Raw genomic sequence first — 25,395 nt, forward strand, 5'->3', positions numbered from 1 at the left:
TTCAAGTTGCACCCAGGGTTCTGCCAATAGGCCTTCCCTACTATTTTTAACTCTTACATTTTAACATCCCCAGTCAAACCCCTGCTGAAGGGAAATGGTTTGGACTGGTCCCATTCTGATATTTGTGCTGTTTGCCTTGATGTTTATGTTTATTATGAAAATTGGGCATTTCCCAAATGGCAGCATGAATAAGGATTTCCCCCCTGGACCATGGCCCATGCCCATCATTGGAAATCTACACATCATGGATCTGAAGAGACCTTACCGCACTCTTCATAAGGTAAATCTTCCTGCTGTTTCTGTTATCACAACACTGTGCAAGGGACAGAGGGTAAGACATCTAATAGGGGACTAAAGGAAATCTTATTTCTCTGTGGAAATCCATCTATTCTACCTTTGGACACTACCTTTGTTTTAGTCCTAATATTAGGGGCTTGTCTGAAGTGGTGTATGCCACACTTGAGATGGCCACTGAACTCACGGCACTCTTCAAACACAGAATTGAGGTAGTGAAGGTACAGTAGTAATGCCCTTGCCATTGGTCTCGAGCAGGCCAGAGACAACCATTGCAAGAGCAGTGGTTGAGTGGGGGGACAGGTGTCACCATCTCAGTTGCAGGCTTGGTGGATGATCGCGGGGAGCGGGTGGGCAGGGCTCGTGTTTCAGTACCAGTACTAGCTCCTGGTATCTAATTTTGCGTCCACACTGCCAATATATAGTGCGGAGAACCCATTCGCATGCTCCATGGGCATTTTGTGGTTCCTCAAAAGCCTTTGAGGCACCTCAAAGTGCATGTGCACACTCGTCTGGATGTGCCCCTTGTGTACAATTAGTTCACCTGTTCTGCTGTTGCCAGCTCCGAAGAAGTTCATGTTCTTTCCACTTAGCTCCACACGCTGACTATTTTACAGCTGTTTATAACCCAACATTCCTGTCTTAACTTTCATTAACTTTTTTTCTGAAAGGACGTTCGAGCCTCTTTTGCCTGTTTTCTTTTTCCTTCTACAATATTTTCCTTCACTCCCGTTAACACTGACTGTGGATTTGTGAATGTCCTTAGGTAGTCTGTATCCCCCAACACACAGTGCAGCACTTGCTGCCACCAACTAGGTGCCAGCTGGACCTCTAACCCCTCCATAGCCTTCCCAAACACACCCCTGTTTCACTGGTCTCTCCTTTCAGACTGGGGCTTTAGACAGAAGACCTTTCCCAGTGCACTCTAATTACTTCTACAAGCCTAAATTTAGTTCAGTATCTATAGCAGCACTGGCACTCTCAGGGACACACGTCCCATATCTCATCACATTTACAGAGCACAGTAGAGTTTATATAGAACAAAACCCCTGCAAAATGCATGTATCCTAAACAAAAAATAGAAAGGTACAGCCATGTCTATCTAACCAGGCAAGATTATACTTCCACTTTTTCAAAATTAACCAGACCATATTACATCTCCTGCCTTCACTAGAGTATTTTGGCCCAATGTGCTTACTCAGTTAAAAATTCAGTCCCATACCTACCATGTAGATAAGTATATGGTGAAACCTTATACTCAAATTCCATACAAACATTTAAAATGACCTGAGAACAGACTTTTACCAAATTCTAGTTGCAGCTATTCCAGCATAAATCAGAAGTAACTGCACCAATGCTAGAAAAATTATTCTGGATTTTATATCATTGTAACTAGTTCTGTGCTATGGCATATATTGCATATTCAGCTTGATTCATTGAACAATAACTGTACATCTGCTACTGTTGAATAATTATTTTGTGTTTGTTTGTGCAACTCCTTTCCGAGATGAAGTGCAAACAGTTAAACGGACTTATCTATCAGGACAGTCAGGCACACTGGCATTCAAGTATGCAAAAATGTCTCATGTACAAATATGTCAAATTCAAGTTTAGCCAAATCAGGCCTGTGAAATCTGGTTTGTATGTAGATATATGGGGAACATGCAATTGCAATATGTTCAATCCTAAAGTAAAGCTCTGAAAAGTAAGCTTCTTGCCTCTTTTAAATGGTAAAGGTATTGAAGGCTATTTCATCTGAATAGCCGAGGTGAACAGAACAAAAGCAATAGTAACCTGGGGTGTGTGTAGATAAAATGGGGGCTTACTTCACCCAAAATTGAAGCAGTGGGTTTTTTAAAACACCACTTCGTGTTAGAGCGAGGTAAACCCCCATGTCATGTACACCCATGTCTTACCTGCCTCTCTGGCAGTGAGGAGGGCAGGGTGAGCTGCTGGCAGGTTAAGTGGTCCTTGGGCTGCAGGAAGGCAGGGGGCCTGGTGCTTTCCTCCATAGCAGCAGTGTCCCCTCCCCCAGGTGGCACCCACCTGCAGGCACCCGTCTAGTGCAGTCCTGGGGGGCACCGCAGCTGCGGAGGGAAGGACCAGGTGCTCACGCAGCTCATGGAAGCAGGCAGGATCGCTCCAGGGGAGGAAAAAAAAAAGATCAGGCTTGCCTGATCTTTTTGGTTTTTTTCAGCGGATGCTGCCTTCCCAGGCTTCAGCCAGGCTGCCTGCACAGACTGTCTGCACAGCCCCTGAGCCGCATGGAGCCTGGTGCTTCACTCCATGGCTGTAGGGCAGCAAATGAAAACTCCTTGGGGGTGTTTTAGTTTGCTGGGCCCCAAAGTTATTTAAGGCAAATTATGCTGTCAAATGTGCTACAGTGACTGAAATTAATGCACGGGGGGCCTGGTGCTTTCCTCCATAGCAGTGGTGTCGCCTCCCCCACCTGGCACCCGCCTGCAGGCACCCGTCTAGTGCAGTCCTGGGGGGCACCGCAGCTGCGGAGGGAAGGACCAGGTGCTCACGCAGCTCATGGAAGCAGGCAGGATCGCTCCAGGGGAGGAAAAAAAAAAGATCAGGCTTGCCTGATCTTTTTGGTTTTTTTCAGTGGAGCCTGCCTTCCCAGGCTTCAGCCAGGCTGCCTGCACAGACTGTCTGCACAGCCCCTGAGCCGCATGGAGCCTGGTGCTTCACTCCATGGCTGTAGGGCAGCAAATGAAAACTCCTTGGGGGTGTTTTAGTTTGCTGGCCCCAAAGTTATTTAAGGCAAATTATGTTGCCAAATGTGCTACAGTGACTGAAATTAATGCACAATACACCGCCGACTCATGCAAACACCAATGCCATTAAAGTGTTGCAAAACCATATAACCTGCTTTAAGTTGTCACACATGCCCCTCATTTCGTCTACTCATACCCCTGAGAAGCAGGGTTGGGACTTCAAACACAAAACCAGGATAACTTGGATGTAGGGCTAATGGCATAGGGTTCACCAGGGAAGAGCCTGCAGCTGACTTGGACACAGAAATGCTGCCCCATACACAAATTGAGCAGAGAAATGAATGGGGAGTGCTGCTATGCTCCAGTACATACGATGTGTATGGCTGTGAACTAATCCAACCAGTGTCCCTTAGAGCAACCTCAAGACTGCTCTAAGTTGTGTCATGTGTCCCATAGGTTGAACTCCACCCCAGCAAGCAACAACTGGTTCCTTTTCCCTCATCCATACCCATCCAAGCTGCTCCCAGTTGATATCAACTAATGTTCAATTTTTATTCTACTGAACTGTTCTGGTTGACTGGGATTATAAATTATAACAGGAACTATGTTAATACATCATATAGCCCAATGGAACCCCAGGAAAGAGTATGCTGCTTAGACATAGTTAGCTTGATAACTGACCTGGTACCATCCAGGTAATCCTTGATAATTGACCTGGTACCATCCAGACTATTAGTGTAGGTTCTTTTTCTCCACACTTAGGAAACAATAAAATTTTCCCTAATGTATACTCAAGTCAGAATAACAGGATTGAACCATCTCTGAATTACATTCATCTTCCTATACTTTTAATTTTGTTCCTGTTTAAGCTGTCAAAAACCTATGGCCCAGTCTTCAGCATCCAGATGGGCTTGAAGAAAATGGTGGTGCTATCAGGCTACAAGACAGTGAAGGAAGCTCTCATGAACCAGGCAGATGCTTTTGCAGAGAGAGCCGAAGTCCCAATATCTGAAGAACTAACAAGGGGATATGGTGACTTAGTTTTCTTCTTACTTATGAATTTACCTGACTCAAGGAAGCAGAAAAGTTTCCTGTTAGAAGCAGTGGGTATTTTGGATGGTAGTGCATCTATTCAGTCCAATATCCTTGTAAATTAGTAAACTGGGAGTAAGTTCAATGAAGACAATGGGCTTATTCAAGGGTGAAACTGGTGTAAGTGATGGAGGGGATAAGGAAAGTAACTAATGTCACTTGGAGTCTAAACTTCCCCAGCCTTCAGTTGAAAATTTGACCCAGCCTTCAGCTGAAAATTTTATGGACAGTTTTGCTTGGACGGGTGATTGTAAATCTCTGTAAATATGGTTTTGTATATTCTAACTTAAAGAACTTCAGTCAATCTTTTCAGCAAATCTATAACACTACAAAAATGATTAGCAAAAAAAGATATCGCAAAGAAACTATTTTGAGTATTTTGACTGCTTGACTTTTAAATACTTGGTTAATTGATCATCATAGGACATAGGTTCTTCAAGCCTTTCAAAGAAAATGCTTATCATAATTTCAAATTCTAATCAAAATAACTGCACTGAAATCCCTAGGAACAGTTTCAAAAAATACTTTCATAACATCCCCCCGCCCGCCCCCCGAAAATGTTTTCATCATTTCAGTTATTTGTCTGACATGAAATCTTCCCTTCACTTCAGGTATTACTTTTGCACATGGTGAAAACTGGAAAGTGATGCGAAGATTTGCACTCTCAACTTTACGAGACTTTGGAATGGGCAAAAGAGCTATTGAGGACCGGATTGTTGAAGCGTGTGAATATCTGACAGAAAGGTTTGAATCCTATAAAGGTGGGAAGGTTTTTAACTTCACAGAACTCTAAAATATCAGTTTATGCCTGGAGAGATGCACAAGATCATTTTCATGATCTTGTCAAACTTCCACCTTGGTAGGAAAGGCCATTGGTTTTGCTGGCATCTTTTTTTAGCAAGTATTTGAAGGAGAAATAATTGGCATTTTATGAAGCAGCATAGGCATTTTATGAAGCAGCAAGAGTATTTTAACAGTGATTGCTCTCTCCTTTTCTTGGGCATTATTTCTCTTTCTCTTCTAGCCAGACTTAGAACATTGGATGTTTGTGACCACAGTCCTTCTCCATGCTCCATTCCCCTGCCTGCAGGGACACACACGAGCTCCATGCTCCATCCCTAACCTTTGGGATCCAGATCATATCCCAGGCCCGCTAATCCAGAAATCTTGAATGGAAGTGTGACATTGATGGGGAAAAAATGTCCCCTTCAGCTGCAATTCTTCTGTTAGTAAGAACTTGTCATCAGTTCAGAGTGATTGAAATAGGAAGTAGATACCAATGAAACAAGCACCTTTGTTCATGGGTTGATCTAGGATTCTGAAAAGGCAAAGTGGGGGAGATGGGTGTACCTTCATATATAACACAACATATTTTTTCTCCATTTACAAAGAAATTAAAGTTTTACTAATATATTACTCAGTGTGAGACTGAAGAAAACATATAACTTTATTGGAATATGCATTAATTTCTTCAGATGACGAGGGACAACTGGACTGTCACCCTAACTGCATTTGGCCGAATGATACGTGTGAATAGGGGGCACAGTATACAGCTCTCCGCAGCCTCACCCATTCTTACTTCTGACTCGTCTTTTTTACCATGGCTGTAAATTATGGCACTCTGATGTTATACTATTATAGACCATGTTGTGGTGGATTTGGCTTGATTTGATGATCTCTTTAGAGGTGTATGCTCTTATGGTTGAATTTAGAATCCCCTCCACCATCTCGGGGCCAGTTCTTATTCCATCCATTGGACATCTAGGTGGTGCTTAGGCAACTTCATGGGCAAGTCCAATCCTCTTCCACCCTTCCAATTTAAAAAAAAAAACTGTTAATTCACTAGATGGGTGAATCCTCCCCCTCTTCACTACTTTTGTGGATATGCTTAAGGTTAAAATGAAGAGGTGTTGCAAAAGTAAATGAGTAGAGGGATTCTCAGGGACTTGAGCAGGGGAGAAGAAAGTTTCTCTCTCTGTCTTCAATAGCATCAGCTGTCCTAAATAGTTCAACTATAAACCAACCTGAAGCACTGTGGAAGATGTGGTCAAGCTGTTAGCATCTCTTACGTGCTCAGTATCAGTTTGGGGACGTAAAGGAAGATGGACCGTGGACTCTCACTTCCCAGCAGGGAGGCCAGAGAAAAACTATGAGTCCTGAAAGTGAATCTATGGATCAAAGAAACAGACAGTTCCAGGAACCTAGCCAGGCACTAGGAAGCTTACAAACACCTAGTCTGAGCATAGCAGCCTGGTGAATAGCCAACACACGGCAGCTTAACGATAACTATACTGGCAGTTAAGGCTGTGGGTGAGAATCCAGACCCCAAGGGCTGAGTTCCTGGCTGGACAAAGACCTCATCTGTGACTTTGGGCAAGGGGTATTTCTTCTGAGGTGTTCATATGATGCCTACAACAATGGTGTCCCAATCACGTTTGTGGCCTCTATGAACTACATTCATAATAATAACAATTTACTATTAATTATAATGTTTGCATAATCTCTTCTTCCTTTTGAATGTTTTCTTTTTTTTCCAGGAAAGCCCTTTGAGACCATCACAATCGTGAATGGGGCAGTCGCTAATATCATTGTATCAATACTAATTGGAGAGAGGTTTGACTATGAAGACCCCCGATTCATAAGACTCATAACTTTGATAAATGAAACTGTCAGGCTTGTTGGGAGTCCCTCAATTGCGGTACTTTTGGTCATTTTAATGTTGCTTTTCAAATACACGCATATAACTCAAATAACGCATATGAACTTAGACTGGCCCCTGAGGCATCTCTGATTTAGGCATCACAACTCTAAAATAATGAGGCACCTGACCACAGAATTGTGATTCCTGAGAAAGACAGTTTGACATCTACCTTTCTTACACAGTGAATGAAGATAACTTTGGCAGGGCTAGGCCATGGAAGCAGCATGATGTGACAAATGTTCCTGCTGTACCCTTACCCACCCTACCACAGCTCACCCACTCCCATTGGCACACTTCAAACCCCAAAACATGCCACTGTGGCTACTCCAAGGGGTCCCTCTGCAGCCTCCTTTAAGACCCTGGTACCCAATATATTTAAGAGCAGATATTGGGGATGACTCCAGAGCAGCATCACAAGTATACTGGGTACATGGGTCTGCTTGAACTTCTGTAGCTTAGTTATCGAATTCAGGGCTGGACATTAGGCATTTCATTTCTATCCATGGAGAATCCAGAGTGCTGAGTCCCCTTCTGGGTGGTTGTACCTTACTGAAAGCATATCAGGGTGCTGGCACTGCTCCCTACCTCATCCATAATGTTATAGTGAGTAGTAGAGCACTAATCCAGGAAAAAAGATACCTGGATTCCAAGTTCTTCTCAGCCTGAGGAAAATCAAATCTTCCTACCTTACTTCTGAAGAATGTGCCTTAACCCCAAGCTATACCCGGAGAGAGGGTGTGGGCTGGGGGTATGTGGGGAGCGGGAGATGGGCACCTTTCCTATTGACACTGAACCCCCACTTAATGGATACTGTGTTGTTTGTGGAGCTAGAAGAACAGCAAGGGAGAAAGGGCAGGACTTCACATCCCAGAGAACAAGGGGATCAGCTGTGATCCTGGCATCTTGTGCTTTCTTCCATGATCTGTTTATTAAGGCCTCATTATATACTCACTGACTAAAATACAGGAAAAAATCTGAGGACAAGGGAACAGAACAAAGAATTTTTCCCAGTCATTGGGCTATACGCTCTTTCCTGCTTTCTTCCTCGACAGGAGAATGAACTGATGGGAGTGGCCTAGAGAGGTCACTGGCCACCCCTATCCTACTTTATGGGCTTCCAACTGTTTAGGTTCATTTTGATCTCCCTCATCCTCGCAAAGCACAGGTTGATGGAGGAGATAATATTGTTTAAGATAACAATCATCTCATATCAAATGCTCTTATCTGAGAAACTGTATAGGAGTTGCTTCTTTGCTTCTGCTTGTTCACTTAAACTGAATTCAGGAACTGTAGTAAATAATGCTTATTCCATTATCCCAGTATAAATTATATGGCTTCTCTCAAGAATGAGGTAACACATAAATATAGTATTGTACAGTACTCACAGCATTATAAAGGAGCAGATCCATCTCTCCGAGGGAATCAATAGTCTCTGAAAGAAGCAGAGCTGACTACTCTGCTACTAAGGGGTTGCGATTTTTGTCAAAACTGTATGTAGAACCTTTTCATAAAACCTTCACATAATACATTCACATTATCCAGACTCTAATCAAACAAACATGTTCTACCTCTTAGTTCACGTGTTCAACTGCTTGATGAATGATCCAGTGCCTGAAATGAACTTGTAAGCATCAGAGGGCACACATAAACGTTACCCTGTGTCACTGTAGTGATATGCTACATCACCATATGATGTGATGTGAGTCTACATGTGAGTCTACATGTGATCAGCAGCTACTTCGCCATAGTGGTGCGCTCTTCCATTTTAAAGCGCAGTTACAGTAAAGTAGGGGCAAAAATTAACCATGTGCCATGTGTACAACATAGTATCGGTGGTTACTGTGCCATGTTTAAGTACTTGTAAAAGGAAGTACTAAAGCATGGTGCAGTAACAACGTCACCGTAGGGTGACTTGTAGATATGCCCAGACTGGCAAGAGTAGGCTTAATTATTGCTTCTCCTCTATGGCTCCCATATATAAAAAAGTCACTGTGTAAGTGAGGGCTTTTGAACTGCTCACATCCCACCTCCACTCCAAACACATTTGAGCTTCTCACACCCCTGTTAGCCAGTCTGGAAACCAGGCATAACAACATTTATTTGCTTTTCTGAATTACTTTCAGACCATTGGCAAATCCACTAGGAGGGTTAAGTGTTTTCTCTACTTACACCTATGTTCTGCCATCTCTTTTATTTTTAGATCTATAATATATGCCCAGCACTTGGATTCCTACTGAAGGCTTACAGGACTATTATTCAAAACAGAGATGAGTTTTATGCTTTTGCACAGGTTACTTTCATGAAACACCTCAAAAAACTGGACAAAAATGATCAACGAAGTCTTATTGATGTATTCCTCATAAAACAGCAGGAGGTAAATCAGTCTTCAGAGCTTCTTCATACTTGTGCATTGCCTTCTCCTGTCTTGAAACTGAAAGCTTATTGCATAGAACTTTAGCTTTGGCAAAGTACCTACCTACCAAACTAGCTGCATTACATAAATAGGGGTGCTGATAGACATTACGATTCACATGTGCTAACTCTGTGGCCTGTTATGTGGTATTAAGGATAATACTTTCTCTGAGCTGCACAGATCTGATCTGCTGTAGAGGGCAGACAAGTTTGCAATCATAGAATCATATAAAATTAGGGTTGGAAGGGACCTCCACTTGTCCAACCCCCTGCTCAAAGCAGGACCATCTCCAACTATACAAGTAGGGCACGGCTAGGAGCTAGCAAGTCTGCCCCGCAGCTGTCTGGCTCTCCAGTGGCTTTTGTATGGCTCTTCCATGGCTCCCCACTCTCCCAAAGGCTCCTCAGCAATTCTCCCACGGCTTTCCATCTCCCTTGCAGGTCCTTCATGGCTACCTGCTCTGTTATGGCTCTCCCTCAGCTGCCCATCTCAGCCACAGGTCCACCATGATTATCCATCTCACTCAAGGTCCCCTGCCACTGCTCGGCTCCCCAGCTCTCTCTCAGGCAGTCAGTCCAGCTGCCTGGCTCCCCAGTTCTCCATCAGTTCTCCAGTTTGGGGGAGCAGATTCCGAGAGAATTGAAGCATGGTTGAGGTAGCATAAACACGATTGAAACAGAGCTGTCAGGTTACAGAGACCAGCATGCAAAAAGCTGTTGCTTATGCTGCATGATTCCATAAAAGACCATAATTCCTTGATGCAACTCTTTTAATTAAAGGCAGGGATGATGTGTAATCCATACCACTTTGATCATTAAACGTGACAAATCTCATCCCAATCCTACAAGAAGATCGGCATGGCTCTGTTGATTTCAGTGGCATAAGGCCTGACACTTGCAGATCTCTCTTTTTGCTATTCAAGTGTTTCTGGGTTAATTTCAGTTTCCAGAAATGTGTTCATTTATTCTATAATGTGAAACTTGCTCATCTAAAAGCTATGCTTAAAGGATGAATCTAGAGAGATTCCAAATTTGAACTATTTTTGTCAATTATGATCAATTACAAATGGTCATCTTATTAATTTTTTTTCTCCTCCCATTGCTAGTATCAATTGGTATTACCATAACCATTACAAACAGTAGCTTATTGGGTGCTAGGACCTTACTTCACTAGGGTTTTTTGTGGGGTGGAAAAAAACAGAAAAAAAAAAAAAAAACTTTACATTTCCTCCAGTTTAAAATCTAAGTAAGTAGCAAGGGAGAGCCAAGAGATGCAAACACATGGAGAAGCAAAATAAAATAATGACTGAACGTTGTTCAGGAGAAGCAACCATTGGCCATCCAATCTTCAAATTAGCAAAAAATGTGTCCTTTTTTTTGCTTTTGTATATCTTTACACCTCATTTTGACCACACAAATTACTTTGCCAAGAATTTTCTGATGACTGGTTCAGCCTTGCAAAGTCTTTCAATTATTGTGCTATTAAAGACATAAATTTACCTGTTAGAGAATGTTTACATTGTTAACATTGAAGCAGTTTGTGACTGGGGCTGGAGAAACAGCCTAAAATTAGTCTAACTTGGCCTTAATTATTTAGTAAATATTTATACGTTTGTTAAGCTGCAACTTCCCATTGGAGATCATTTAATTTAATTTAATTTTTTTCAGGAGAAAAATGTCATGAAGAAATATTTTCATAATGACAATTTAAAAAATCTTGTGTTCAATTTGTTTGTTGCTGGCATGGAGACCACTTCCACCACGCTACATTGGGGCCTCTTCCTAATGATGAAGTACCCCAGAATTCAGCGTAAGTGATATAGAACAGTCATGATAGTGGCTGATAGCCACCATCGGGTATTGAACTGGGACCTTCAGACCTAAAGCCACCTCTACAGTTTGAACAGATCTGTGAGTCAGGCACAGACAGGGATGTGTAGAATCACTTCATCCAGGGTATATGTGTTATATTCTTCCTTCCCTTCCATCCCTGGTTACTAGGGGTGTGTGAAATTTCTGCAGCTGTTTTATTTTGGAGGTGTTTTGGCCCATGTTGGCACTTGAAACACCAAATCTGAAATGAAACGGAAGGCTCTGAAACATCTCCAAAATGAAAAGAAACCATCTGAAATATTTCGGAAATGATTCAGATGTTTCAAGGGCACCCCCCAGAAATAGTCTGGCACATCCCCCTCTGAAATGAAGCAGCTGCTGAAATTTCGCACAGCCCTAGTAACCAGAGATGAAAGGGAAAGTGCTGGGAGGCTAGGGCTGGGTAGGTGATGGGAACGGGCAGGGCAGCCATGGGGACTTCTTCCATGGCTCCCCCCACCTGGGGAAGAGCAGGCACAGTGGGAGAAGCCATGGGAGAACCTGCAGCTGCCCAGCTGTGCCTGCCTCTCCCTAGCTGATCTGAATCTCCAAATCAGTGCTGAATCTCTGAAACAGATTTGGCTGAATCAAAATAAAATAGTGATCTGAAACACCAAAACGAATCCCGGTCCTCCGAAATGGCTGAAACGAAAACCAAAATGAAACATAGCCATTTTACATAGCCCTACTGGGTACTCTTCTGTAAAATTAGAGAAACTGTATTCCAATCAATGGAAAAGCTTTGAATTTCCATCAGAATCCTGTCTTGGAAAAGCAGAATTCATGAGATCTGAAATGAGTGTCACTGGGAACAGAATATCTGTCTATATACAACGCCTGAATTAGACTCGGTGTCATGCAGTTGTGCTTATGGGATTATTGCAATTTTGAATTGCCTGTATGGGAAAACATACCCATCCTGCTGATAAAGTCATGGTTTCCCAACACCACCAGGGACAACAATGACTCATTAAATCTTAACCCCATCCAATTAAAGTAGAAACACCTAGGGACAAAAGGTGATCTAAAGACCGTGTATAAGAGTCAAATTGGAAAGTGGGAAAATACCAGATGCAGAACAAAGAAGCCAGGCATTGGAAGGGGATTTATAACCCAGGGGATGTTTACAAAGCCACAGAAGCAGAGACAGACTTTTGTGTTGGGGGTGCTGTTTACCTCTGGGTCCAGCCAAGGTCAGTGATGACAAGGTAAGATGGAAATACCCCATAATTCAGCTGTGGGGAAGGATCTTGGACAACCCCATCCCAAAGCAAATGGCAGAGCAGTGAAGAAAATGAGGCCAGAAAATGTGTATATGGTTCATTCTTTTTCTCTCAGTCTATGTGTTCCTCCACCTATTAAATCAGAAATAAAGGGTCCAAGGCCATGTCAATACTGCCAGTTCCTGGGCAAGGCAGTGTTGCACTTTGATAGAGTGAACTGCTCTACATAATATCCCTCCTAACTTAGAAGCACCATCATCTGGTACACATGAGGTTAGGAGTGGACCAATTAGTGTAGCAAGATATTAGCCTGAGCAGACTGAATGTCAAGAAGGGACTACTACACGAGATGTGTAACACTCACCCTTGGTATTTAGCTTCCTTCAAACTTGATGACCACCCAAGATCTCTCCTATTACTACAGTAAAAAAAAGATGGACATAAAGGAATGAGAAAGAAAATTTAATTTAAAAAACCCTCAGTGACTCCTGTTTAGCATTCCCCTGTGTTTTTCCTTATTTTAATGAGGTCTTCTTACTTGGTAGCCCCCAGTAGTGTGTTCGCAACAACTGACTTCAGTAGAATTACTCCTGCTTTATCAAAGGCTAAGGTCGAACGCTGCTCAATGATATACTGAATTTGGCTCCATAACAGCAAAGGTTTTATTCCTGCTTCTGTTGCATATTTCCATCCATTTGTCATTTCTCTTCTGTGTTTCATTTCTCTTCATCTCTTTCAACCACAAAAGTATTTGTTTATTTGGCCAACCATTTTAATTTAAGAGTATTACAATGATTCTTTTTCAGTTTCCATTTTTTATGCTGTATGACCTTACAAAATATAAAAGCACAAATTTAAAAAAGCAATTTCAACATACAAAATCAAAATGTTACAAAAAATGTGAAGTGGAATGTAGTACCATTGTCCAAATTTTTCCTCTTGTTTTCTTCCAAAACAAAAATATTAGCAAAATCAACCAAAATTTGCAAACCATGCTGATATTGATAGAACTCCATATTCTAGAATGCTGTGGGCATACAAAGTTCCTCCAGCCAGCTCTTTCAAAATTAATGCATATTCATAGACTCAGAGATGCTAGGGTCGGAAGGGATGTCAACGGATCATTGAGCCGGGACCAAGCCATTCCCCCCACCAGGATCCCCAATGGTCCCAGGGGAGGAGCAGCCAGGCCCAGGGTCAGAGAGAACATAGTCAGGGAACTTCTGGTGGGATTGGATGTGCTCAAATCAGCAGGTCCTGACGATCTCCACCCCAGAGTGCTGAGGGAATTAGCAAATATCATTGCGGGACCCCTGGCACAGCTTTAAGAGCACTCGTGGTGCTCTGGCCAGGTGCCAGAGGATTGGGAAAAAGCCAACATGGTCCCCATTTTCAAAAAAGGGAGGAAGGAGGACCCAGGAAATTATAGGCCTCTTAGTCTTACCTCGGAGCTGGGGAAGCTCTTTGAAAAAATTATCCAGGTGCACATTTGCTAGGGGCAAGCAGGGGAGTGTATGCTTAGGGGCAACAACATGGCTTCATTAGAGGCAGGTCCTGTCAGACCAACCTGGTGGCCTTCTATGACCAGGTCACAAAATCCTTGGATGCAGGTGTTGCGGTGGACATAGTCTTTCTGGACTTTAGGAAGGCCTTCGACACTGTCTCTCATCCCATTCTCGTTAAAATTAGGAGATTGTGGTGCCTGCACAGTCACATGGGTCACAAATTGGCTGGAGGGCCGCACCCAGAGATTGATGGGGGACAGGTCATTTTCGACCTAGAGGGATCTGGGCAGTGGAATCCCCCAGGGCTCGGTCCTCAGGCCTGCAGCGTTCAATATCTTCATCAGTGACTTGAACGAGGGGGTGAAAAGCACCTTGTTCAGGTTTGCAGATGACACTAAGATGTGGGGGGAAGTGGGCATGCTAGAAGGGAGGGACAGGCTGCAATTGGATCTGGACAGGTTACAGGGGTGGCTGGATGAGAATAAGATGGGTTTCAATACCAACAAGTGCAGGGTACTGCACCTAGGGAGAAAGAACCAGCAGCATATCTACAGGCTGGGGAACTCTCTTCTCATCAGCACAGAAGCAGAAAAAGATCTTGGAGTCATTATTGATTCCAAGATGAACATGGGCGGCTAATGTGGGGACGCGGTCAGGAACGCCAACCGCACCTTGTCATGCATCCACAGATGCAACATGAGTAGGTCCAAGGAGGTGATCCTCTGCCTCTATATGACATTGGTCCGGCTGCAGTTGGAGTACTGCATCCAGTTCTGGATGCCACACTTCAGGAGGGATGTGGACAGCTTGGAGAGGGTCCAGAGGAGGGCCACCCGCATGATCAGGGGGCAGCAGGGCAGACCCTACAAGGAAAGGCTATGGGACCTGAACCTGTTCAGCCTCCACAAGAGAAGGCTGAGAGGGGATCTGGTGGCTGTCTATAAACTGGCCAAGGGAGACCAGTAGGCAATGGGGGAGTCCCTGTTCCCCCAAGCACTACTGGGAGTAACAAGGAAAAATGGCCATAAGTTCACGGAGAGTAGATTCAGGCTAGACATCAGGAGGCACTACTTCACATTCAGGGCGGCTAGGATCTGGAACCAACTTCCAAGGGAAGTGGTGCTGGCTCCTACCCTGGAGGTCTTCAAAATGAGACTCGATAGACGCCTTGCCGGGGTTGTTTGACCCCAGCATTCTTTCCTGCCCATGGCAGGGGTCGGACTTGATGATCTGCTCAGGTCCCTTCTGACCCCACCAACTATGAAACTATGAAACTATAAGTCCGACCCCCTTCCTAGGCAGGAAAGAGCGTTGGGGTCAGATGACCCCAGCCAGATGCCTGTCCAGCCTTCTCTTAAAGACCCCCAAGGTAGGGGATAGCACTACATCCCTTGGAAGCCCATTCCAAATTTTGGCCACCTTTACCACGAAGAAGTTTTTCCTGATATCTAGCTTAAATCTGCCCTCTGTCAGTTTGTGACCATTGTTCCTTGTTACCCCAAGAGGCGCCCTGGTGAACAGTGCATCTCTGATCCCTTGCTGCTTCCCCCTAATGAATTTGTAGCTGGCCACAAGATCATCTCTCAGCCTTCTCTTGGAGAGGCTGAAGAGGTTGTGGTCCCCTCAGTCTCTCCTCATAGGGCTTGTCCTGTAAGCCCCTGACCATATGAGTGGCCCTCCTCTGGACCCTCTCAAGTCTATCAACATCCTTCTTGAAGTACTGTGCCCAAAACTGGATGCGGTACTCCAACTGTGGTCTGACCAATGCCGCATAGAGGTAAAGTACCGCCTCCTTGGATCTATTTGTCATGCATCTGCTGATGCATGATAAAATGTGGTTAGCTTTGCTGATGATTTCATCACACTGACAACTCATGTTCATCTTAGAGTCCACTATGATTCCGAGATCCCTTTCAGCTTCTGTGCTGCTGAGAGGCTCACTTCCCAGCGAGCAGGTGTGCTGGATATTTTTGCACTCTAGGTGCAGCACTCTGCACTTGTCCTTGTTGTACTGCATCCTATTGTGTACTGCCCACTTTTCTAACATGTTCAGGTCTGCCTCCGGTCGTTCCCTACCCTCCAGAGTGTTTTCTTCACCCCGCAATTTAGTATCATCTGCAAACTTGGACAGAGTACACTTCACACCCATATCCAAGTCACTGATGAAGATATTGAAGAGTCCAGGTCCAAGAACCAAACCCTGTGGGACCCCTCTACCCACATCCTTCCAGGTCAATACCAGCCAATCTACTACCACTCTCTGGGTGTGACCGCTAAGCCAATTTGACACCCACCAGACCATGCAAACATCTATGTCACAGCCTCTTAATTTATTTATGAGAATGGGATGAGATACCTTATTGAAGGCCTTGCTCAAGTCCAAGAAAATGACATCTACCTCTACTCCTGCATCTAAGCAGTTTGTGACCCTGTCATAAAATGAAACTAGATTGGTCAGGCTGATCTACCTGTTACAAATCCATGTTGGTTTCCCTGCTGCATTATTTTTCCCACTGGACTCCCACAAATATGATCCTTCATAATCTTTTCAAAGACCTTTCCAAGGATGGAGGTGAGATTGACTGGCCTATAATTCCTGGGATCTTCCTTCCTCCCCTTCTTGAAAATAGGGACCACATTGGCCCTTTTCCAGTCCTCTGGGACCTGACCAGAGCACTACAAGTGCTCAAACAGACGTGCCAGTGGTTCTGCTATCACACTCGCCTTCCGTACTCTCAGATGTAGCTCATCTGGGCCTGCTGACTTGAACACATCCAGTCCATCCAAGTGACTCTGCACCAAGTCAGCATCTACAGTTGGTAGGCTGGTGCCCTTCTGATGCCCATCTAAGAACCCATTTGCAGACTTATCTTGAGCCCTGTTCAGGAACACTGAGGCAAAAAACTAATGGAATAGCTAAGCCTTGTCCCTCCTGTCACTAATTGTTCCTTCTTGTTCAGTAGGGGTCCTTATTATTAGTGACATTATTAGTTGGCACTGTATTGAGTGGGTTTAATGAGTGAAAATAAAGTGGATTGTTTGTGTGCTTTTAGAAGCTCTCCATTCTGTTTGGGTACTCCCAAGCAAATGTCATAATGCCTAAAATTGCCAGCATGCCATTCTTTCTGGAAAGCAAGAAGCACCTGAGCATTTTTCATATAGCTTTAAAAAGTGGTTCTGTACATTTTTTTTATCAGAAACCTTGAATGCTGGTCTCCTTTTCATCATTTATGGTTTCTAACAGAAAAAGTCCATGATGAGATAGACAGAATTGTAGGATCAAACCCACCACGTATCGAACACCGAGCTAAAATGCCCTACACAGATGCAGTTATCCATGAAATTCAGAGGTTTGCAAATATTTCACCATTGAACTTGCCTCATGCAACTACCATGGATGTCACTTTCAAAGGCTACTTCATCCCAAAGGTGAGCACCTTCAGTGACTGTTTTCCTTTCTGATACCTACCCCTTTAGGCAGTTATGAAACAAAATGAGGGTGACAGGGGCACTAGGCCCAGGTGCCAGCTCTAGCATTGCTTCAAAAACAGCACCCACTACCTTGCCACCAACAGAGCAGTTACATACCCTGCCACAAGCATCATGCTACTTGGGAGGGTGCATCTACACATGCACTGTACTGCGAAGTCAACTAATTAGCTACACAGTAAAGCATAACTGTCTACATGTGAGTCAGTATTAGGGCACAGTAAATGAATTAACTCTGCCATAAAATAGCACCGTTGGGGGCAGTTCTATCTTATGGCAGATTAATTAAATGTGATGAAAGACAGATGTAGAGAGTAGCCAGGGCTGGCTGGGACCTGAGGGTGCTAAAGTGCAAAAGCTGCCTGCTACCTAGCCAACACATTTGTCACTCTCCTGTCCCAGCCAGGCCCTCCATCACCTGCCACCACCACCTGGATCGGGCCCCCTGTACTCTCTGCCACCACCACCTGGATCCCAGGGCTGATCCTGGACCCCTGTACTCTCTGCCAGATTGAGGCTGATTTGCCCTGTCTCATAGTTTCATAGTTTCATAGTTTTAGGGTCAGAAGGGACCTAATAGATCTTCTAGACCGACCCCCCGCCAGGGCGGGAGAACAACAAAAGAACCCTAAAAACAAAAACGGGACTCAAATGAGTCCAGCCAGGTAGGTATCCAGCCTCTTCTTAAAGATCCCCAGGGTAGGGGCCAGCACCACCTCCCTTGGAAGTTGGTTCCAGCTCCTAGCCGCCCTAACTGTGAAGTAGTTTTTCCGGATGTCCAATCTGTACCTCCTCTCCATCAACTTGTGCCCATTACTCCTTGTTATGCCAGCGGGGGCTAGGGGAAACAGCGTCTCCCCCAAACCCTTCTGGTTCCCCCTATTGAGTTTATATTAGGTCACCAGGTCCACCCTCAGCCTTCTCTTGTGGAGGCTGAATAGGTTCAGGTCCCGCAGTCTCTCACTGTAGGGTCTGCCCTGTTGTCCCCGGATCATGCGGGTGGCCCTCCTCTGGACCCTCTCCATGTTGTCCACATCCCTCCTGAAATGGGGCGCACAGAACTGGACACAGTACTCCAGCTGCGGCCTGACCAGCGTCGCATAGAGGGGGAGGATCACCTCCCTGGCTCTACTCGAGATGCACCTGTGGATGCACGACAAGGTCCGGTTAGCCCTGCCAACCATGACCTCGCATTGTCGGCCCATGTTCATCTTGGAGTCAATAATGACACCAAGATCCCTTTCCGCCTCCATGCTCTCAAGTAGGGAGTTCCCCATCGTATAAGTATCCAAGTGTTGTGGTCCTGCGTGCACATGTAGATGCTGTGCCTGGGAGAAGGTGACTCCAGATCATGTGTAGATGTACCCAGGGTTTTCAAGTGTCCAGTTACCCCATCTGCTTTTAGGCTCCTTCCTTAGTTGGTTGATATTAAATAAGAATTAATCAGAAATGATATGGTAGTATTTGCAACAGTCCTAATATCAAGAATTATTGCTATACTTGTCAATGCCTATTACCATAGTGGTCAACGTGGAGAATATAGAAATGGATGGCAATTTGGGCAATGGTGACCATGAGATTATTGAGTTCAGTGTCCTGAGGAAAAGAAGAAAGGAGAGCATGAGAATAAGGACCCTGAATTTTAGAAAAGCAGACTTAAACTCACTCAGGGAACTGATGGGCAGGATCCCCTGGGAGGCCAGTATGAGGGGGAGAGGAGTCCAGGAGAGCTGGTAGTATTTTAAAGAAACCTTACTGAGGGCACAGGAATGAACTATCCCAATCCACAGGCAGACTAGCAAGTATGGCAGAAGACCAGCTTAGTTTATCAGAGAACCCTTCAATGAGCAAAAATGCAAAAGGGAACCTTACAAGTAGTGGATACTTGGACAAATGACATGGGAGGAGTATAAGAGTACTTCTTGGGCATGCAGGGATGAAATCAGACATACCAAAGCGCAATTGGAGTTGCAGCTAACAAGGGACATGAAGGGTAACAAGAAGGGTTTCTATAAGTATGTCACCAACAAGAGGAAGATCAGGGAAGTGACAGCGAGCTAGTGACAGACGATGTAGAACCGGCTGAAGTGCTCAATGCCTTCTTTACCTTAGTCTTCAAAAGGAAGGTCAGCTCCCAGATGACTGCACCTGCCAGCACAGTTTGGGGAGGATGCGAGAAGCCCTCAGTGGTGCAAAAACAGGTTAGGGACTATTTAGGAAAGCTGGGTGTGTACAAGTCCTTGAGGCTGGATGGGATGCACCCAAGGGTGCTGAGAGGGTTGGCTGATGTGATTATAGAGCATTATCTTTGAAATCTTATGGCAATTGGGAAAGGTCCCAGTTGACTGAAAAAGGGCAAATATAGTGCCCATTTTTAAGAAAGGGAAATAGGAGCAATCCATTTTTAAGCATTTGGAAAAGAAGAAGATTGTTAGGAAGAGTCAGCATGGATTCATTGAGAGCAAGCCATGCCTGAATACCCTGATTGCTTTCTATGATGAGATAACTGACTCTCTGCATGCAGGGAGAGCAATAGACATGATATACCTTGTGTCATGGGTAGGAGCTATAATGCCTGGGCCCTCTCCAGCCTGGCATCCTCCCAGTGAATTACATTAGGATAGGAAGGGGTCACCAGTACCCCCCAGCTACTCTCTGGTGTTATTTTTTTCTCCCCTGCCATGACTCTGATCTTATTCTAGTTAGGGAGCTTGTTCCGCTGAGTGATAAGTCTGGGCCTTTTGGAGGAATTTATTCATGGGCCTCCACCTCCCCTACACTCCACCCTTACCACTTCCCCAATGTTGATTTGACTTCTTCTTTAGGGAACTGGCCCCCAGCTGCCAATTTCAAGGCCTCTCCTTGACTGATTCTTCTTCATGGATCAGGCCCTACAAATTGATTCCCTGACAGTCAAATCAGCAGAGCAGGCCTATTCTACACCGTTGTCCACCCAAAGCTTGCTTTACTTTAATTAATTTACTAACCATCTTCCATGATTAAGGCAACTTAAGTCAGTTTGCCTAACTCATGGATCGTGTCACTGAGTGTCCCTTCCCACATTCAGTAATTCCTTATGCCTTTCATACGGTACATTTATTGCAGTTCCTTTCTCCCTTCAGGGTTAAACCCTCCTCAATTTGTTTCTTAGCAGTCACAAACAGACACAAATTCACTCAGCATACATGTTTGTCATAGGGCACTAAGGTGTGTCTGCTCCTTTAAGGGCAGAAACTGCCTAGAGAGAGGGCCCTAGGAGCCAAGCAGAAAGCCCACAGGTGCAGGTTGCTGTGGCAGTAGGCTAGTGAGGGAATTAGCCTACACCTGTACCCGGTCAGCTGGCTGGAAGAAGGCAGGGCCCTGGGCACATATGAAATGCAGGGCTGGTTCTGGAAGTTCTGGTTCTGGTCAGTTCTCTGGCAGCTGCTGGTAAGACTAACAGGCTCTAGGAGCTCCTAAAGTGCCTGAGGCTAGGAGGCACACATCGCTGAAGGAGAAATTGGCCCTCTAAAAGGTGCAGAGTGTGACCTCCAGTGTCATTGGCATTATTATTGTTAGGTTATAACCCAGGGGCTCATATTTTTGTTGTTGTTTAATCCAATGGACCGGATTGAGGCTACTGGCGGGGAGGAGGCCTCATTGCGACACACTACCGTGCAGAGCCCCCGCACCAGAGGGCGCAGCAACAGGGGATGAGAAGACCCCAGCACCAGAGGGCACAGCTACTGAGGCTAAGGGCCCAGTGACAACAAGCGGCCAAACTAAACTGAGGCCTCATCACTGGAGACGATGTCTAAATACCATCTGCAAGGCATGGGGCATAGTAAAGGGATGGTTTTGGAGCCACACATCTAGCCCATAAGTCTTGGGGTGTCTCGCGAGGCACCTACTTACAATGGGAACCAGCAAAGGGTCTAAAAACCCTCAGGGTTTAGTGAGGTCCATGAGGACCATGACTACATAGCCATTTGAGGGCAGCCTCCCTACCTACTATCTACTATCTTAGCCAACAAAGCATGGCAGGCAAGACTAAGAGGCGCCCAAAGCACGAAGCTGGCATGGTCACAGGGCCCTAGGGACATCACAACCATCTCTAGGGACCCCACCCCATGACAGTGTACTTCTTTGGGCTCAATCTCCCCTCCCCCGGTGTCAATTCTTATATTAACAGTCCCCAAACAACCAGAAATCAGATAAAGCAACATGCATTTCTTCAGGGTCACTTCCCTCTCTCTCTCTCTCTCTCTCCCACCCTCCCAAAACAACCAAAAAAATCAATTAAATCAAAAGCAACTGCCAGTGGTGGGCTCTAGTGCCCCACCACCAGGGGGCCAGAAGGGTCAGATTCCTATGCCACAGACTCCCATATCCTCAGGAACCTTCTCCAGGCATGCAGCCCCAGTCATCTGGCATCAGTCTCCAGTTAGTTAGTGGCCCTCTGACCACCCATGCATCTTGTCATGCACTCTTTTCACACTGTTGACTGCAAGCTGGTGCCAACAGGAGAGTCCTCCAGCATCTCTTCTACCAGAATGCTGTGGTCTCTCCCTGGCAACCCCTCTCTGGGGCTGGAAGTACTCTTCCGTGCTCCCAGCAGCTAATCTCGATGGACTACTCACTGCGGAGCATGGCACAGTGCTCCGGGCTCCACCTGCACTCCTTCTCCCACCTGAGGTAAGTGAAGGGCGATTATCACCCCTGAGGTTTCCTTCATCCCCAGTTTCTTTCCTCTTACATATTGACTTTAGCCAGGCTCTTGATATAGTCTCCCACAATATTCTTGCAAGCCAGCTAAGGAAGCACATGCTGGATAAATGAACCATTTGAAGATGACACCAAGCTGGGGGGTGTAGTAGGTACACTGGAGGGTAGGGCTAGGATTCAGAAAGACTTGACAAGTTGTAGGATTGGACCAAACAAATCTCATGAGGTTCAATAAAGATAAGTACAAAGTCCTGACCTTAGGATAGAACAATCTCATGCATCAGCCCAGGCTGGGGGCCACTTGGCTAAGAAGTGGCTCTGCAGAAAAGGACTTGCGAGTTACAGTGGTCAATAAACTGAATATAAGCCAACAGTGTGCCCTTGTTGCCAAGAAGGCTAACGGCATACTCAGCTGCATTAGTAGGAGGATTGCCAGCAGATCAGAGGGAAGTGATTCTTCCTCTCTTTTCGGAACTGGTGGGGCCATATGTGGAGTAATGTATCCAGTTTTGTCCCTCTCCCCTCCCTCCCCTACAGAAGGGAGGTGGACAAATTGGAGATAACCCAATGGAAGGCAATGGAAATCAGCAAGGGAAGTTTAGGTCAGATATTAGGAAAAACTTTCTCACTAGGAGGGCAGTAAAACACTGGAGCAGGTTACCCAGAGAGGTGGTAGAATCTCCATCCTTAGAGGTTTTTAAGACCCAGGAAGACAAAGCCTTAGTTGAGATGATATAGTTGGGACTGGTCCTGCTTTGAGCAGAGGATTGGATCATATGACCTCCTGAAGTCCAACCTGATTTTCTCTGATTGTATGATACCGAGGGACCATATTTGTTCCAGCAATAATTCCAGTTGAGATGATATAGTTGGGACTGGTCCTGCTTTGAGCAGAGGATTGGATCATATGACCTCCTGAAGTCCAACCTGATTTTCTCTGATTGTATGATACCGAGGGACCATATTTGTTCCAGCAATAATTCCACAAATGTGATTTTCAGGGAACTTACATCATCCCCTTCCTGGGCTCTGTGCTGAGAGACAAATCTCAGTGGGAGAAGCCAGATGATTTCTATCCCGAGCATTTTCTTGACTCTGAAGGGAAGTTTGTAAAGAAGGAGGCCTTCATGCCATTCTCAGCAGGTACTTGCTATTTTATATTTAACATTGTGTTGGATAGAGAATTACTGATAAGATCTTACAGTTTCAACATCCTATAATTTCAGCTTGTGGTTCTTTTCATTTTAAACCTCCTACCTCCCTATTGTCCCTTATATAGAATTAACATTTGCATTGGATTCAACTTTTTTCCCCATTAATGTATAAATCCACTGTTGTTGAGGGATGTGTGATCTGGACTATTAGTCCCTAGGTGTTGATTTTGGCCATGATAGAGAACAAAAATGATTAAAAAAATCAAAAGTCTTGAAAGCAGATTTGGATGGTATTTTTAATCTTTCAAAGAAAAATTCCTGAATTGTTATTTGTTTCACTGTCTTTTCAACAATTAAAGTGATCCCAAATTTAATTCAGATTTAAATCTTTGATTTAAAAAAGATCACCGTTCACTAAGCCATTCAATACAAACAAGAGGCTTCTCATCCAAAACCTGCCAATGGAAAAACAAAAGGAAGGGTGTGGCAATGCCACATGGAAGATAATATCACCTTATTTCAACAAAATATTTCAGACATTCACACCATTTTGTCATACATTTCTTCCAGAGTAGGGACACATGGATGGTTATTGAAAGAAAACAATAAAAATGCATCTGTGGTTTCAAAGTCAAGCTTTCCTCTGTGAAGGAAATATTTTCTCTCATTTAAATGCTTTTAAAATAATAAAGTTCATTTATTTATTTTTAATAACGGATGTCTGTTCCGTCTCCAGAAACTAGGCACAAAAAGGTGGCCATGTTCTAGATTAATGGAACCGCTACCTGAGCAGAGAAGCAAATCTGTAACACTTGTTCTATCTTACGTTTAAAGTGTTGTTCTTTTCCTTGCAGGCCGGAGGATGTGTGCAGGAGAGACTCTTGCCAAAATGGAGCTCTTCCTCTTCTTCACAAGCCTCCTGCAGAGGTTCACATTTCACCCTGCCCCTGGCATTTCCCCTTCAGACCTAGACCTCACCCCTGCAGTTGGGGCTGTTACACCCCCAATGCCCCATAAGGTCTGTGCAGTGCCACGGGCTTAGGATTTACTTTGCCATCCCTTCTTATCTGGGTGTGTCTTCAGGCCTCCCCATGCATCTCTGTGAGTACAGGGACATGCACAGACCTTTGGGTACAATCTGAATGATATTTTCTTGGAGCCCATTCCCTGGCCCCTCCTTTGGCCAATGCACCACTCTACTGATTTCCAGGCATCTTAGTGGGGTCCCACCACTGTAAACAAGTTTATTTCCCATTGTATTCTAAAATGTCATGAATTTCAGTGCATGCCCTTTGAGGAAGATCCAGTGTCCACCTATAGGGCGCTTAGAAGAGCATCATGGATGACTGCAGGAAATGTGGTCTAACGTCCTATGAAGCTTTGGCCTAAAAATACTCCTGACGATGACATTCCTGGAGCCCCCAAAATGCTGATTCTGCAACTTCAGTGGTCACTACTATCCTGCATGGATGATTTCCAGCTTGCTAGGAAGGACTTAAGAGGAGTCCGGCTAGAGACAAAGTGATTCCAGCTCTACAAAGTCTCTCCAGTCTTTCTCTACATTGTTAAAAATAGGCTACACTATATGAAACAAAACACACCCTTTCCCTTATAAACCAAAGGATTAAAGAGAAAAGATGTTTTAGTGTGGGGCTCAAATTGTGAAAACTTGTCCAAATCCTTTTTTTCCTGACTCCAGTTGGAGCACTACATTCCAGGAAACTGCATATACAAAAAAACGGTGGTAAAAAATGCAAATGTACCTCATTTTAATTAAACTGTTTCCTGCCTTATTCAAAAAGATTATTAATTCTACATTCCTGTGCCTTATCATACTTTTAAAAACAATATAATGTTTTTTGATTGAAATTAGTAGTCCTATTTTTAATCACATGATATTACAAAAGTTATGTATCGATTACATCAGTAAATCCTTTGGGTCAGAACAAATAGTGTGACGTGTGCCTAATGTACAGAGAATAAATAGCGGCGGGGAGGGGATAGATGGCTGCTACATGGTTCCCTGCAAGTACTCTTTGGAATTAAAAAAAAATAAAAAAAATCTACTATAATGAGATCTCTCAGTTTGTGTTGGGAACATATATTATCGTAATATCTGAGTGCTTCTCAGGACTATTCATATATTTATCTCATGTTAACGGTCCTATTTTACAGACAGGAAAGCGAGAAACTGTTACATCCAGATCTTCCTAGTCATTTCACCTC

The 25,395-nt window shown here is 44.5% G+C and overlaps 1 protein-coding gene across 1 annotated transcript; it reads left to right on the forward strand.

Annotated features, from left to right (window-relative positions):
* Window positions 1-25,395, forward strand: LOC102377265 (cytochrome P450 2K6-like). The gene is made up of 9 exons (XM_014520834.2): window positions 1-280; window positions 3,887-4,049; window positions 4,721-4,870; window positions 6,647-6,807; window positions 9,011-9,184; window positions 10,891-11,032; window positions 17,067-17,251; window positions 23,017-23,158; window positions 24,024-25,395. The coding sequence occupies exons 1-9, from the start codon at window positions 95-97 to the stop codon at window positions 24,209-24,211; spliced, it is 1,491 nt and encodes a 496-aa protein (XP_014376320.1). The 5' UTR covers window positions 1-94; the 3' UTR covers window positions 24,212-25,395.

This window comes from Alligator sinensis, unplaced genomic scaffold, assembly GCF_000455745.1.
Source record: "Alligator sinensis unplaced genomic scaffold, ASM45574v1 scaffold293_1, whole genome shotgun sequence".
Lineage (NCBI taxonomy): Eukaryota > Metazoa > Chordata > Crocodylia > Alligatoridae > Alligator > Alligator sinensis.